At 57.6% G+C, this 15,499-nt stretch overlaps 1 protein-coding gene across 1 annotated transcript; it reads right to left on the bottom strand.

Moving 5' to 3' along the window:
* Positions 1-3,349: 3,349 nt before the first annotated feature.
* Positions 3,350-14,108, bottom strand: HTR3A (5-hydroxytryptamine receptor 3A). Its single transcript, XM_036919788.2, has 9 exons — positions 13,830-14,108; positions 11,462-11,625; positions 10,388-10,432; positions 8,548-8,657; positions 8,013-8,182; positions 5,620-5,777; positions 5,062-5,272; positions 4,747-4,968; positions 3,350-4,135 (listed from the first exon to the last, which is right to left on the bottom strand). Exons 1-9 carry the CDS (start codon positions 13,891-13,893, stop codon positions 3,837-3,839), a joined length of 1,443 nt encoding a protein of 480 aa, XP_036775683.2. The 5' UTR covers positions 13,894-14,108; the 3' UTR covers positions 3,350-3,836.
* Between the last annotated feature and the right edge of the window lie 1,391 nt (positions 14,109-15,499).

The following is a 15,499-nucleotide window of genomic DNA, read 5'->3' as shown; positions in this document are numbered from 1 at the left end:
AGGCCAAACGAGCTGGTGCCAGGTTGAGACAATTGTGTGGGGCCTGTCCAGACCCTTCTCGACTTCTTTCCCCCTCGTCCGCCCCTCTGCTCCCCTCCAATCAGGGGAGGGGCTGCCCTCTCTTGCCCCCACCCCCTCCCCAACGCTCCGAGGAGAGAGGGAGTGATTAGCACGGGGCATTGTCCCCCGATAATGGGACCCAGCTGCCGCTAGAAAGAGACAAAGAGCCTGGCCACTCCACACGCATTATCCCCTCGTTAAATCTCTGTTATTAGATTAGATTCAAAATGTATTGATTCAGAGGCTGGGGGAGGCGGGAGGCGGGGAGGTGGAGGGGCTGCCGGGGAGGGAGGAGAGCTTGGCGGGGAGCGCTGAGCCCACCCCCCTCACCCCAGGCAGCTCTGCTTCCCCACTCTCTCCGGGCAGTCTCCCCGGAGCCCACCCCCACCCCAACGCTGAGCTCTGCTACTCTCCCTGGAGGTCCAGGAGCTGTGGGACCCCCCCTCCTGCACAGGGCCCTGCAGCTGCGGAGCCCAGGTTGCCCGCCTCCAGGAGCAGAGGCGGCCTTGGGGGACCCTCAGAGGGCTGGCGGGTGGGCTGCGTGCTTTCAAGACCTTTAATGGGAGGTTTTGAGTAGCAATGCCAGGTTTGGAAAGCAGGGTGGATGGGTGTCTTGCCGATGGGTTTCAGCCCCGGGCAAGTTCGCTATGGATTCAGTGTGACCAAAGAAATTGACAGCAAAACGTTTTTGGGGTGAAAGGGTTATACCCAACTTTATTTCCAAGGGGCAGGTCAGTCACTAGAATCCCGTTCCCTCAGAGCAAGTCTGCGTGCAGCAAGCTGGTCTCTGCCTCTGGGCCCTTCTATCTGCACAGCCGCGTCCCCCACAGCCGTCCTCGGCGCTGCCACCACTCCAGCCTCTGCTCTGCTCTCCTGCAGCCTTGCAGCCCTGCCACTATGTCGTGCCCAGAGCACTGGGCGGAGCTCTTTTTATAGTCAACAGCCATGTATTGCCCACAGGTGTACAGTGAGCTAGTCAACCAGGGCCAGGTGAGAATCCTGGCCACAGGAGCTCTCATTTTATCCACAATGGGCAAGAAGGGAAGAGATGGGAGTCTTTAAGGGCGAATGGGAAGGCTGCAGGAGGGGAGTGGGTGAGACAGGGAGGCCAGCTGCCCGGGAGCACTTACAGAGACTGGGTGGCCCCTGGTTCTCTCTCTGCTGAGGACGGAATGAGGGGCAGAGCTGAGGCGGCAGGAAGATGGGAGGAAGGCCGTGCCAGAAGACAGAACAGATGGGAGGGGAATCTGGGTGTCACAGATCCCAGACAGGGCAAAGGTCTCTTGGGAGGAGACCACGACCAATGCTGATAGATAAGAGTTAGTAGCTGGGGGCTCTCTGGGCCTGAGCCTCAGTTTCCCAGCCCTGCCTGGGCAGGGCAGTCTGGATGCTGGATCGGTGAGCTGATTGGCTGCGGCTAGTGGGGCAGAAGGTGTTACACGTGCAGCTCATTCCGGAGGTTGTTAACTGGCTGCCTCAGCGCCAGGCTCTGTTGCCCTACTGACTGTGGGCGAAGGGCAGAGACGGGGAATCAATAGGTTGATTAGTGTCTCACTAACTGTCTGGTCAGACACTTGGTCAATAGCCACCCACTTACTGACCAGCGGCGCTGACAGTGCCGGGCCATCCACCTTTCTCTCCGGCCTGACATGTGAAATTATCCAACAGCATGACTGGCCCAGCAGATCCTGCTGGGGTGGCGCAGGTTCTGTCCCAGGACGAACCTCCGAAGTTTGGGCCACCACGACTCTCCCGAGGGAGCTGGGATGAACAGTCACCATCTTCAGCCCAATCTGTGCTCAGCAACTGAGCTGAATTATGATTGGGGCCAATGCCCAGCCCACAGTCTCCTGCTTCTTTCTGGGAGACCCTGATATCTACCCCTCAACACAATAAAGATAAATATAAAACCCAGAACTGATGTCAAAAGCAGCTCTGCCTGGGGTGGACACAGCAGGTGGAGCCTCACGTCCCGGTCACTTAGCGATCAGCAGCCAGCCTGACACTGCTTAGTGACTCGTCCTGCACGCAGGGAACCCGGGAGCAAAGAGGCCCAGAGGCTAGACCGGACACATGCTCCCCTCGGCTTCGGGCTTTCAGACACGAAGCGCCCAAGGGCCCGAGCTCTGTGCTCCACCCGGCCTCTGGGACGGTCTGTGAACTCGACCTGCAGCTGGGGCCCAAGGGGCTGGAGCTTCGGGGGGTCCGCACTGACCAGCCTGAAACAGCTCGCCCAGATATGCCTTCTGGACCCTCCTGGCCGTGTTCAGCCCTTCACCGTGCCGCCTTCCTCTGAGTGCCAGGCAGCCCGAGACGGGCAAGGGGTGAGGCTGGACAAGAAAGGAGAGGCAGAGAGCCTCAGGCAGACGCTGCAGACACAAGGGGCCCCCGTGGGCTCTGGCACGCCTTTGCTCTGAATGCCTGTCAGATGGATGGATTGGGCGCCCCTCCGCATGTCTTAGACCCGAATGTCTGGCAGAGGGGGCCTGCGTGTGAGGTCGGAGACCACACAAGCCTCCGGGCTGGCTGCTGGTGAGGCCCCCACCTCCATTACCCTGCAGGGGGAAGAACTCAAACCTTGTCTTCCCAGCCCCAGACTGGTGGGTACTGGGGTCCCTGTCCCCATACAAGATGCTCCTGCAGGGCGAGGCCTTGCTCCCAGGGTCCCTGAGAGACCACGGATGACAACAGGCCTGTGGGCGCTTCCAGCATCTTCCCAGGGTGTCACAGACCTGAGTGCCCCCCGCCCCTCCATTGTTCAGCGTGCATGGTCCTGACCCCCCACCTGAAATCCCACCTCCTCTTGCTTCCTTTCATAACAGCCATTATGTGGTCATCTCCCAGTTTCCGGGGGCAGGAAGCACCAAACATTGAAACCACAGGTGATTCCCCAGCCTCCTGTCAACCAGTGGCTTCACTTCTTCTTCCATCCACTCGGCTGCTGGCAAATGGTCAAGAAGACAGTCTAGGGCTTCATCACATTTTATTACCCCCATCCCCACCCCACCAGCTGATGGAACATGAGTGTTCAGGCAAGTGGCTGTTGGGGTTAGAGGTGACGGGGACACGGGTTAGAGGTGGCGGGGACACTGGGGTTAGAGGTGACAGACAGTGGGGTTAGAGGTGGCGGGGACACTGGGGTCAGAGGTGACAGACAGTGGGGTTAGAGGTGGTGGGGACACTGGGGTCAGAGGTGACAGACAGTGGGGTTAGAGGTGACAGACAGTGGGGTTAGAGGTGGTGGGGACACTGGGGTCAGAGGTGACAGACAGTGGGGTTAGAGGTGACAGACAGTGGGGTTAGAGGTGGCGGGGACACTGGGGTTAGAGGTGACAGGGACAGTGGGGTTAGACGGACCTCATGCTGAGTTATCATTGCTGTTGGCAGAGAGCCAGTTTACCTTCAATCTAAAAACAAGGTTGAGAGAGATGCGCGGAACGCCAAAGTGCCCTGTTCAAAGGAGTGTCAGTGGGGACACTGAGGCCGGGGACACAGGTACACAGAGCGACGCCAGGGGATGCGCGGGTTTCGCCTGATCTGAGACAGCATGTTTCAGAGCTAACGAGGGGCAGGCAGGAGGTGAAGGTCTTGAGCACAAGTGCTCTGGGGAAGAGTGGAGGCCCTGCTGGGGGCTGCGGAGAAGAGCTGGCTTTGGGAACAGCGGTGCAAGCGTGCAGGCGACTTGGGAATGGCGCCGGGCTCCCCTGGGCCCTGAAGTCCTCCTACCCCATCCTCACCAGGGTCTTCATGCCCCTGCCCCGCTGGGCCGCACCCCCTCAGGAACACTGCCAGATGGACCAGAGGGCGACCAGCGTGGCGCCGTAGACCAGCACCACCAGCAGGTAGATGCGGAAGAGCAGCCTGTCCAGCGCAGAGCCCACGCGCAGCCAGTCCCTGGCCACCTCCCGGCCCTCCTCCCGCCTCTCCAGGAGGTGCCTGATGGAGGACAGCTCCCGCAGCACTGCGCACGCGGCCGGCGAGGCCTCCCGGGGCGCGGGCAGAGGGCTGCCCCTGCCCCTCGGGGTCCCCTCCAAGTCCCGAGGTCCTCCCCGAGGGCTGCAGCGGTTCCCCATGTCTGGAAGAAGGGCAGTGCATTGGCAAGGGGGGGAGGCCCAGCCCAGGCACTGCCCCGTAGGTCTCCAAGCCCTGCAGAAATCCTCATTATGGACGACGGCAGACACGGAGAGTATGGAGAGTGACGTACTCACATACTTGTGGGCCGACTACTCAGCTTGAGCAAATGAAGGGGCCCAAGGAATTGCAGGCCCCCACAGCCCCTCCTGGGTCATGCCCTCTTCGGATGTGTTCCCCCAGGCTTTGTTTTCTTAACTCATGGACTTTCTCCAGCAATTTGACATCCATTAATTCATTCAACCCACTTTTGGGACCATCTCAGAGAGAGGCCACTCCCAGCCCAGAGGGTTGGCTCCAGAAGCTGAGTCCTGGGCTCAGAACTCCCACCCCATCTAGCTCCCCGGGCAGATGAGAAGTGGTGAAGGTGGAGACAGGGTCTGGTTAATGCCTTTGGCTGAAGTGCGCCTCCCCCCAGGGAGGGCACTGTGTGCAGGACGGCACACGATCCCCAGGCCCTGCCGAGGCTCTCGGGCAGGTCACGTGCTCCGGAGACACCCCACCACAGCCCTGTGTCCGGGTCCCTCTGCAGGACTCCCTCTCTCCCTTTCTCACCTGAGCAGTCATCAGTCTTGGTGGCTTGGGAGGTGGCTGGGGGCCTTTGGGAGGCTGACTGTCCCCTTCGGCAGAGTGGCGGGACCAGCCTGTCCGGAGCCAGGTGCCGCAGCCAGGCGGGCACAGGCCGCTGCAGCTCCTGCTTGTGCACCAGCCGCACGATGAGGATGGTCTCCGCCAGGCTTAATACCAGCAGAGCCATGCACACGACAAAGTACACACCTGCACAGCCCAGGGCAGGGCGGAGAGGACACAGAGGAGGTGGGACGGGGCCAGCTCCTCGCCACGCTCAGCTCTGCCCGGAGCGCACCTTACCAATGAGGGGCGTGCCGATGGCGGTGGCCGGCAGCGTGTCAGACACGATGATCAGGAAGACCGAGTAGCCCAGGAGGAGCGTGATCTTGAAGGAGACTCTCTCCCCGCTGTCAGGGGGCAGGTAGAAGCCCACGATGTCCATGACCATAAGGAAGATGCTGGGCAGCAGCAGGCTGACAGCATAGAACAGGGGCCGCCGGCGGATGACCACCTGGGACCCGGAGAGGGGCTCCTGAGACTCGGGGGCCGACAGGGCCTGTGCCCAGGGACCACCCCCCAGCCCAGCCCCAGGCCCGTGGAGCCTTCAGCCCGGGGCGCTCGGAGAAGGCAGACCTCACAGTCGGCCTCTGGATCCGGGCTTGTGGCTGCTCAGGATAAGTAAGGGACAATGCAGGTGAGCTTCCCCATCCACTTCACGGAAGGTCCGGGGGATGCACGTGAGCCGGACTTGGAAAGGGCTCCGGAGATCCAGCCCAGATGTCTCCTTACGTCTGCCTGGGTGTGACGGCCCCGGAGGCCCACCCACCACTTCACCACCCCTCTCCCTGTCCTACTCACGTAGAACTTCATTTCCGCGTAAGAGTCGCTGCTTTCCATGAACTCCCGAAACTGGGTCAGCACCCCCAGCAGCTCCCACTCGCCCTGGTTCATGAAGACACTCTTGTCGGACTTGACCTCTTCCGGCAAGCGCCACAGGGATATGTTGATGTCCTGGACTGAGAGAAGACATCAAGCCAGCTTCCAGAGGCTGGTGCGAGAAGCACACCACCCTGTGATGGGGGCGCGGGTGGGCTGTACCCACACAACGTAGCTGGTCTCAGCAGTGCATCTTCAGCCTCAGCTGTTCAGGAGGTGACATGCGGGGAGGCTGCAGAGAGGGGAATGGGGGCTTGGCGAAATGGGCAAAATGCAAGAACCAGACCAGCCATTCATTAGAAAGCTCTCTTTCATACACACACACACACACCTTTCCAAATACCTTTCTAGGTTTCCTGTTAGAATTACCCATTTAGGAAATGAAAAAAAGTCAACATTCTTCACCGTTGTCTTCATAGAGCCGCCTGTCTTTAAAGGTGAATTAGGAAAATAAGGAAAATCCCCATTTACAGAATATTAGTTTTACTTCTCTGTGGATCCTAGAGGCTGGCAGACAGATGCATGAGAAGGGTGGGCGTGCTCCCTGAAGGGAAATGCTGGGAGAGACCTAAAGGCCCATCAGTTAGGAAAACACTTAATATTAACACGATGCACCCAAATCGCGAGCTATTCTACCGCAGTGGAATTTTGCGAGAAGATCTACAGAGGTTCCAACTTGGAAATATGTCCAAGACAATATTCTTGTCCAGTGAAAAGAACCATTAGCATGGCATAAATGATACATTTATGTAAGTGAAGGGGATAAAAATTAGCAAGGATGTTTGATATCTTGGTCTGGGCGATGGTTACATGCATGTATACGCAAGTCAAAATTCACCAAGCTGTACACAAAGATGTGTGCATTTTATGGTATGTACCTTATAGACAATCTTTTTAAAGATATGTAAAGAGAAAAGAAATTCCCATTATCCTGTGGAAAAGAAAAGCAACACATTGACATTTATCTCATGAACATACAAAAGTAATTTTGCTGTTAATATTTGAATTTATTTGCATTATTGGACTTTATCAAAGATGACTATGATTCAGTTGAACTTCAATAAAATTCAAGATAAATGATAAATGTAAAATATTATGATTAAATATTGAAACAGAGAAAAATGACATATTTATATAAAATACAAATGTATAAAATAATTTCCAAGTATTTTCCATACATGTTTGTGCGCATGTACGTATGCAAAGGATAGAGAAGGATCTAGAAGACCGTACTATTCTTATAATAAAAGCTGTTAAATATCAGTGAATGGATCCTTGGTAAAGAGTTTGGAATTGAGGGCAGAGGTCAAAAGTCAAAGGTTATTTGTAGTTCTGGTTTTTCTTCAAGGAAGTTATGTACTACCTTTGTCATTTAGAGTCAACGCACTAAAATCGGAATAGAAGTGGGGGCTGCTGCTCACAGTGGGGTGCTGTCACCCTCTGTAGACCTTAGTGGCTCCTGGCATCATGCACCCTTTGTGCCAGACACTGCCCTGGGGTCTGACTGCAGACCGGAAATCATGTTCCTGCCCTAGTTTCTACCTGCTAGGGGAGCAGACACAAGTACTCACAAGTGCAGGAGTGGGAGAGCGGGTCGCTGTAAAATGGGCAGCGGGGGTGCCCAGTCTGGGGACGAGGGGTTCCGCTACGACACGGGTGCTGCGAGAAGAGGAGTCAGCCACACTGGGGGAGGCGGGAGGAGGGGGCAGGAAGGGGAGGACGGAGGGTGGGGGCAGCACAGGGCGGAGGAGGGGCCCAGGTGGCTCGGGGGAGGAAGCAGGGGGGTGGGGTGCAGGCGAAGGACAGGGGCTTTGGGGCTGGAAAGAAGGCAGCTGGAGAGCCATTGAGGCTTTTAAACAGAGAGTGACATGATCAGATTTGCATCTTAATGAGACAAACTGCTTGTTTGCTGTGAGGAGCATGATTTTGAAAGAGGACAAGAATGAATGAGGGGGATGGGCTGGAAGGCTGCTACGAGCCCTGGGTGAGAGATGGGGCGGCGGGCCTTAGGGGAGGAGGCGTGGTGGCGAGGAGAAGCTGTGTGTTGGAGAGACAGTGCCGGAGGGGGCTTGTGGAACGGGCCCTGACCTGGCCTTCCTGGGGGCCTGGGGGTCAGTTTGCGCTGTGTCCTGCCTTACGATGGTGGAGGGAGGCGGTGAGGGCCCCAGTGGGGCGTGAGGAGACAGGCCCAGCGGCATTCAGGGAGGAAGTGGGAATACATGGGGTGAAGGAGCGCACACCCTAGGGTGTGGTCTCCATTTGGGTGTCTCAGGGACTGCCGCCCTGCGCCCAGGCCCCGAGGCCCACGTACTCACTTGTGTGCAGCCAGCTGGTGAAGGTCAGGGAGCAGTTCTGAACGTCGAAGGGGAAGTTGTAGATGTCCAGGCTGCAGGCGGTCACCACGTGGAGGGGCTTGTAGTTCTGGACCTCACCGTGATGCCGGACATAGACGTAGGGGATGTTTGGAGACTTGCCCACGTCCACGCTGGCCGGGGAGAGGGCTTCGTTTGCCTGGAGACCGGGAGCTGTGACCTCTACCCGCGCTTCACTCCGCTCAGCAAACTACTGCCCCCTTAAAAATGCAACTGTCCCTCACTCGGCTATTAAATGGTGTGACTTCGTTCACTGGCTCCTTTTCCCCTAGAAGGGACCCTTGGACCAAGAAGTGGAGAGTTTCAACATCAGGCATAGAGAAAGAGAAGTTTTTTAAAAGAAAGACAATGGGGAGCTGGGGCCCAAGCCAGCTTTCTCTGCCGCTCTGCGAGTCTTGGGGGGATGTCCCGAGGGCACAGCAGTGACCATGCGCCCTGGCCCTGGCCCGGCCACCCAGCGTCTGACGGCAGTACTCACAACTCGTTGATGAGAATGTCGGGGACCCAGATGCTGTCCGTGGGGATGGACAGCTTGGTGATGTTGTCAAAGTCTCCCGGGTCCCACTGGAGGAACTCATCGGTCCAGTACTGGGGGAGGAGCAGGCACGGTCACGGGCGGCCCGCTCTGCCTCGGGCTGGGTCGGCAGAACTGAGGCTGACCCCCCCCGCTCAGTGCCCGGGTACAGGTGGGCATCTCGGAATCTGGGTGTCGGTGGCACCGATCCCTCGGCAGCACCAGGGGGTCCCCACCTCTGTCCTCACACGCTGCCTACGTGCATGCACCGACAAGGGCAACCTCTCTGGGATGGCATTCACACGTCTCTGCCCACTGAGGGGCTCGGACAAACAGCTGCTTGCACCTTTGTCTGCCCACGTGTAGGAGGTGCTGACATGGGCCCACAGGGTAGGTGGCCATTGCGAGGCTGTGAGCAGCGCACCCCCCGCCGTCCTGCCCTGTGACAGGTCTCCGGGGCAGGCCTCATCGTGCTGCCTCCTCCCTTAAGGTTCGTCAGTAGGGCCCCACTGCGCTTAGGGCGAGCGAGCCTCACCTCGTGGCCCATACAGGCTGATTCAGTCCTGCCTGCACCTCTCTGGCTTCCCTCCGGCCTCCCTGGCTTCACCACGCCTCCCTGCAGATCCTTCACCATAGCCCCTGGACATCTCTGCGCACCCTGCTCTCTCTCCCACACCGCCATCCTTGCCTTCTTTGCTGGGAGTCTTCCCCAGCCTTGCAGGCCCAGCCAACGCATCTGTGAGCTCCCTTCTCTAGGAACCTTCTGGGGCTCCCCTCCCCCGCCGAGCTTTTACATGCCTCCTCTGTGTTCCCACAGCTGGCATCTTGTCCTTGCCACACAGAGTGGCTTGCTGCATCTGCCTGACCGTGGGCAGGGCCTGAGTCTAGTTGGCATCTCTAGTTCTGGTCCCTAGCACAGCCGCTGGTACATAGTAGACTGGGGCTCCCAGAAAGGAGCTTGGGGCCACCGGTGCTTGCCAGGGCCCCTTCCCTTGAGGCAGGGTGTGCTGTGCACTAGGAACCTCTCTAAGGCAGAAAGGGGCCACACGCTGCAGCCGGAGGAAGGTGCCCATGAGGAGCACTTAACGCAGACCCACACATGCCACGTGCGTCCCCAGAGCCCCTCTCAGTTTGACCTCATGACCTACCCCCATCCTAACCCCCTCTCCTCAGCCACTTTGGGTTCCCCTTCTGCCCCAACATCTTCCCCAGCCTCAGAGGCTGCAGGGCAGGTCCATCTATGGACAGCAGGCCCCCCCGTTTGCCAGATGTCCCCGGCCAGCTCCAACCCTGAACTCCTGCCAGGGCCTCGGACACCCACCAGGGCCTGACCAGTACCCGTCAGCATCTGGAAGGGTGGGGAGGTGGCCAAGACTGTGAGGGCTCAGTGGATGGAGTCATCCTGTTATCGCCCCATTTGGTTCTCATCCAACTTGGCTTAATGGAAGGAAGACCTTTCCAGCAATTAAAGCTGTTTGCAAGTGAGGTGGCTGCCTTCTCAGCTCCCAGTCACTGGAGGTATTTGATCCACAGACGTTAGGAAAGCACTTGTTGAGATGCTGAGAGAAACCTCAGAAAACAGAGGCATTCGGAGAACTTTCCCTCCACTGATACACAAGCTTTCTTTTGTTCCTTGTCCTGAGATCTGCAGAGTCCAAACCCCTGGACCTCTCAGTAAACCTCTGAACCTCCCCTGCTTCCCTCAGCAAGAGGCCTGACCCTCTGGGGTGGAGAAGTCCTTCCTGGAAGGGTACGTCCCAGGCCCAGGCCCAGGAAACGGAAGGGCGCAGGCTGGTCTGCTCACCTGCCGGTACCAGATGTAGGTGGTCAGTACCTGATTCTTCTCATCCTGTGAAAGGAAAGGAGGCTCAATGTGGGTGGCCCTGCAGGCTGGGGGCCCACCACGCACAGACCAACCCCAGGAGGAGCAGCTGCTTGCTCGGGAAGGGACTGTGGAGAAGAGAGGCAGGGGAAAGAGGCCAGGCAGGAAGACTTGCTGTTTTACTAGGACACAACTAGAGAGAAATGCAATAATTTCTTCTTTAACTTCAATATATATATATACATGTAAAATTATATCTACCTTCTATTACCTTCTATTATGTTGTTTATGCACATTATATATGCCTATTATGTTACAGATATTTTGCATACATAACTTCACATCACAATAGAAGGCATATGTAACAATATCATACCCGCTCTCTCTCTATATTTCCATATGCATATATATCTGTATCCCTACATCTGTCTCTTGTGCTAGTATGAAGTGAAGAGGTACAAAACCACACAGAATGGAAAATTCATCCCTCTCCCTCTCTCCCTCTGATCCCAAGTTTCTCTTTCCAGAACAGCCACACAGATCACAGCAGAGGCCAGGAAGCTGGCAGCACGCACTGCATCCCTGCCTCTTGTTTCTCTTTGCACAGTGTCCGCCCCCCTCTGCTGGGCAGTGCACCCCACCTGCTACAGTAACTAGGGAAGGAATGGATTAGTTAATTGATGGATGATTAGTGCTTCACCAACCACTTAGGAATACCCGCCATCTACCAGGAGGCCGTGTGAGACACCCAGAGCACAGAGATGAGCAGGACGGTGTGAACCCTCACCTGGCTTCCATAAGGAGACCGCCACGCAGTGACAGGTGAGGAGCCACATGCAGCCGGAGGGATATGGGAGAGGCAGCCACCCAGGTGACCCCAGGTTTTTGGTCTGGGTAGCCGGCAGCTGGCGGGTGCTGCAGTCTGTCTGAGCTGAGACGCTGGATCCCAGGTGCTGGGGTACCTGAATGCCCACCGGGGTCGGGGGGGTGACTCGGTGTCACGTGGTCTCCCGCCCTGGGACCCCTGAGCCACGCAGGCTGGGGCTGAGCGCTCACCACGCTGAGGATGGCGTAAACAATGACGTCAATGGACACGGTGGTGGGTCTCCTCCAGTCCCGCACGGGTCGCACGCCCTTGTCATAGTTGGCCAGGAGGTAGTCTGACAGCCTCAGCAGGGCGGGCCTGGTGCTGTGGGTCCAGAGGCCCCCGTGGTGCCTGGCTGGGAAGCACAGTTCGAAGTGGACCTACAGGCCTGAGTCTTCCCTAGCTCTGCCGCTGAGCTTTGGAAGCTGTTCAAAGGAAAGTGTCCCCACCGTCCCCTCACCCAGTCCCCGGATGTCCCCACAAGCTGAAAGTCCCATCCCCGGAGCACTTTGCCTAGAGAGATTCCTGCTAAAGTTCAAAGGTATTGTCTCATGAAGTCACCTGCACACTCACGTGAAAGAGGGTGGTGAAAGCAGGTGGCATGGGACAGGTGAGTCTCAGGCAGGCTGAGGGCTGAGAAAGGTGAGAGTCAGTACCCGCCCGGGGCAGGTGGGCCTGCGGGGCCCTGGAGAGGGGCTCCAAGGAATGAAAGGAAGGGTGGCCCTGGGTGTGTGATTCTGGAAGGTGAGAGGGACGCAAGAAAAGGTGGCCCCACGCGCACAATTTCTCAGCACAATGGTCTGCATGAGCTTTGCCTCAGCCAAGGTCAGATCTCACATCTGCACAGCTCCTCACTGCCTCCGTGGCCCCCTGCCTGCAGCAACAAGGGCGGTGGGCACCAGGGCAAAGGGGCACTCCCTCTCCCTCCTGCAGACCAGCCCCCAGACAGCCCCTCTTGGGGACCCCCATGCAAACTCCCAGGGGAGCGTTTGCCAGGCCTCCTTGTCAGCGCTGCTCTCCGGGCCCATCTGACGAGGTTGGCAGTGAGGCATGGAGGAGGCAAGGGAGAGCAGACTGCCCCCAGGACGGGAGGCCAGCAAGGAAGGGCGAGGGACGACAACGCCCAGGCCACCCAGGGGGTGTCGCGTGCACTTCGGTCATCTCTCTGGGCAGCAGTAGAGCACCTCCAGGAAGGTGCCGAGAAACATGAAGGTGGAAGGCATAGGGTGGGAAAGGGGGACTCCTAGAGCCGCAGGGTACAGGCTGCAGGGCACGCGGGGACTGGCGGGTGAGGCCAGGGTCTGTCCCAGACCAGGTGCCAGCAGGCGTGGCCTTCTCGAAACAAGACCGCCTCTCCTCTCGTCCTGTCTACCAAGCATGCGGCCTGTATAGAAAATTGGCGCTGTGATTCCCCGACCTGCCCCAGCCACAGGTCACTGATAAACTTTCAGCTCCCTCAGAAGGACAGAGAAGAGCAGAGAGGGAAGACACGTGACTATTTATTGAGTGTCTCCTTTGGAATAATATTGATAATCAGCATATTCTTTATCTCAATCTTAGCACAGTCCACTGGGTGACTGTCACAATAGCCCATTTCACAGAGAACGATCCCCAAGGCTCAGAAAGGTGAGCCTTGAAAGTAGAGGACCCGGGACTCAGACTCACATCCCTGTGTCTTCATGAAACCAGACCCTATTGTGTGGGCATCTGAGCAGTTTGGAGAGAATGGGAATGGGCCCCATAGGCCTCGGAGCCAGGGGCCACTGCTGGGAGGGGCAGAGCCTGGCCTCAGCCGAGGAAGCCCCAGGCCTTGGCCCTGACTTGCAGCCTGGGCCCACCTGGGCCTCGGAGCTTCCATGTGACAGCTCACAGGGAGGGGGACCACTGGGCCCAGAGGTGCCTCATAGCTGCCAGGGCCCGGGCGCCATCGTGATTGCACCCCAGGCCCAGCTTCAGCCCAGCTCTCGGTGGGGAGGAAGGCTTCCAAGGGGGGCAGTGAATGTCGTCTGCAGCAAAGGGAGAGGGAACTTTTAGGGACCAAAATACCCTGTATCCATGGAGGCAACAAAGAATGCAAGGGGGATGGCAGAGAGAAGTTCCGTGCTCCTGGAGAGGAGCTATGATGGGAGCTTTGGGGAATCAAGGCCAGGGCAGAGCCAGGCAACGTGGCTAGGTCGGCTCCCATCCCGGAGCTGTGTGACCTCGAGTGGCTCACTCCCTCTCTGGACCTCAGCATTTCCAGTGAGTAAGAAGGAGTGACCCAAATGAGCTCGAAGGTCCCTGGCAGCTGCCATTTGACGAGTTTAGGGGCAGGGCAAAGAGGAGAGGAACCCCCGTGCCCATGTGCACGCTGCTGGCCCATCAGGCTGCTGCCCAGCACTCAACCCGGGGCCACATGCCGTGCAATTCTCTGGTGCTCATCTGTGGTCAGACCCCCGGCCTTCCGGCGGCAGCTCCCACTCAAAGGCCCCCTTCCCTCACCCTTGGGGGAGTCAAGTGTCCCAACCCTCCTTTGCTGATGGCTAGCTGGGTCCACGTGTTCCCCCACCGGCCCCTTACCTTCTCCCTGGGCCAGGAGGGTGGGAAGAAGAAAGGCAAGCAGCGAGGGCGCCCGCGACAGCATGGTGAGCCTCCCACCGCATGGGGCCTCAGCGGGCCTTCACCGTGAGTCCTGCGGAGGACCAGCCTGCCCGGCCTCTGCCGGCCTCCCGTCCCAGCCAGCCTGCCTCTCCCGCCTGCTCCCTGCACCTTATGAGGCCGCAGCCTCGCGCTGCCCAGGCCCCCGGGGTGGGAAGCTGCCAAGTTTTCCTGCAATCAGCCCACCAGCTGGATCAGGTTTCAGGGCGGGAGGCAAGGGGCGGGAACCAGAGAGAGGGGAGCCCGCCCAACTGATGTCATGCCGCGGAGCTGGGCGCAGCCGTGCAGCCAGGTGGCCTGGCCAACTTCGCCAGGGACTTGCTTGTGGACAGAGGGCTGCAGGAGGCCCTGGGGCAGGGGCTCAGCCTGCCTGCTGGGAGGGGCTCCGGGCGGCTGCCTTCATTTATGTCCCAGGACAAACGTGGCTGGTGGCACTGGGCTGTGGCAGGGTGGGGTGGCGGAGGAGGAGCAGGAAGCCATTCTTCTACTCCACAGGGTGACAGGGTGCCCCAGGCTGAGCAGGTATCTGCGCATCTCTGCAGACGGAGGAAGGGGACCTGGGGTCAGCACATGTCTGCTCTTTGGTTCTCATCTAAATATTCATATTTAAATATTTAAGTAATCATACATATGCATATATAACTTTATGCTATACATTTATATATTTAAAAATACATAGTACATGCTATAAAAATTTAACAGTAATACATAATCATTGCAGAAAAATAGGAAGACAATTTAAAATCATCCATAGGCTTACTTCCTGCCCAAAGACAGCCACTGTTCATATTTTGGTATTTACTCTTTTTTAGTTTCTCCTCTAATATGTATATAATAAATATGTAATACATGTAATTCTGTGTCCCGACCCTTTTTTTGCCTAATATCATGGGCGTTTGCAAAACTCTCACAAAGAAGTGTTTCTTTTTTCTTTGTAAGTTGAATGGGCAAGTATCTTTCCCTGAGAGGCCCAACCATGTGCCGTCCAAAGAGAAGCGGGGTGAATTCCTCCTCGAAGGAGCCCCAGCTCCGCGTCACCGGTCCAGTGGAAGCAGACTTCTCTGCTCAGCTCACGGCAAGCTTCAACGAAAGCATTTTCATGCCTTTTCCAGCTGAATTTAAGGGGAGCAGGCTGAGAACACTCTAGGAGGACGAATTTTCTGAATTGTAGTAAAATTTTTTTAAAAAGTCACCTTGGCTGGGGGAGTCCTGTTTGGCCTGGATTCTCCCCTTACTCTCGTGTGTGATGAAATCTGCGTGTAGCGTTGCCCCTGTGCTGACGGCGCCCCTTCAGAGGGCCTGTCGCCGGGGCTTGGCCCTGGACGGGCACATCAGGAGGTGGGCTACCCTCCTCCTAAGTCCTGTGCTTTCGCCCTGCACCATCCAGAAAAGCGGGAAACCCCTCGCCGAGAATCCCTTCAGGAGGACTGGAGGTAAGGGCGAGTGACAACAGGAGAAGATGGGGGGCCCCACACTTGTAGGGAATGTAAAGAGCCAGAGGCCCCGCCCCCAGAGCAAGGGTCCTCAGACTCCAGGCTTGACAGCAGCACAAGGCCAGGCGAGAAGAACCTCCAGGCTGAGGTCCTGAGGGG

This window comes from Manis pentadactyla, chromosome 13 (genome assembly GCF_030020395.1).
Source record: "Manis pentadactyla isolate mManPen7 chromosome 13, mManPen7.hap1, whole genome shotgun sequence".
Taxonomy (NCBI): Eukaryota; Metazoa; Chordata; class Mammalia; order Pholidota; family Manidae; genus Manis; species Manis pentadactyla.
The sequence above is the reverse complement of the archived record's forward strand: the minus strand, read 5'-3'. Positions and strand labels throughout refer to the sequence as shown.

Coding starts and splice junctions, on each gene's coding strand:
- HTR3A (XM_036919788.2), bottom strand. CDS start 13,893: ATGCTGTCGCGGGCGCCCTCGCTGCTTGCCTTTCTTCTTCCCACCCTC. Junction 11,626..13,829: donor CCTCCTGGCCCAGGGAGAAG/GTAAGGGGCCGG, acceptor TGTGCTTCCCAG/CCAGGCACCACGGGGGCCTC. Junction 4,969..5,061: donor CATCGGCACGCCCCTCATTG/GTAAGGTGCGCT, acceptor TGGGCTGTGCAG/GTGTGTACTTTGTCGTGTGC.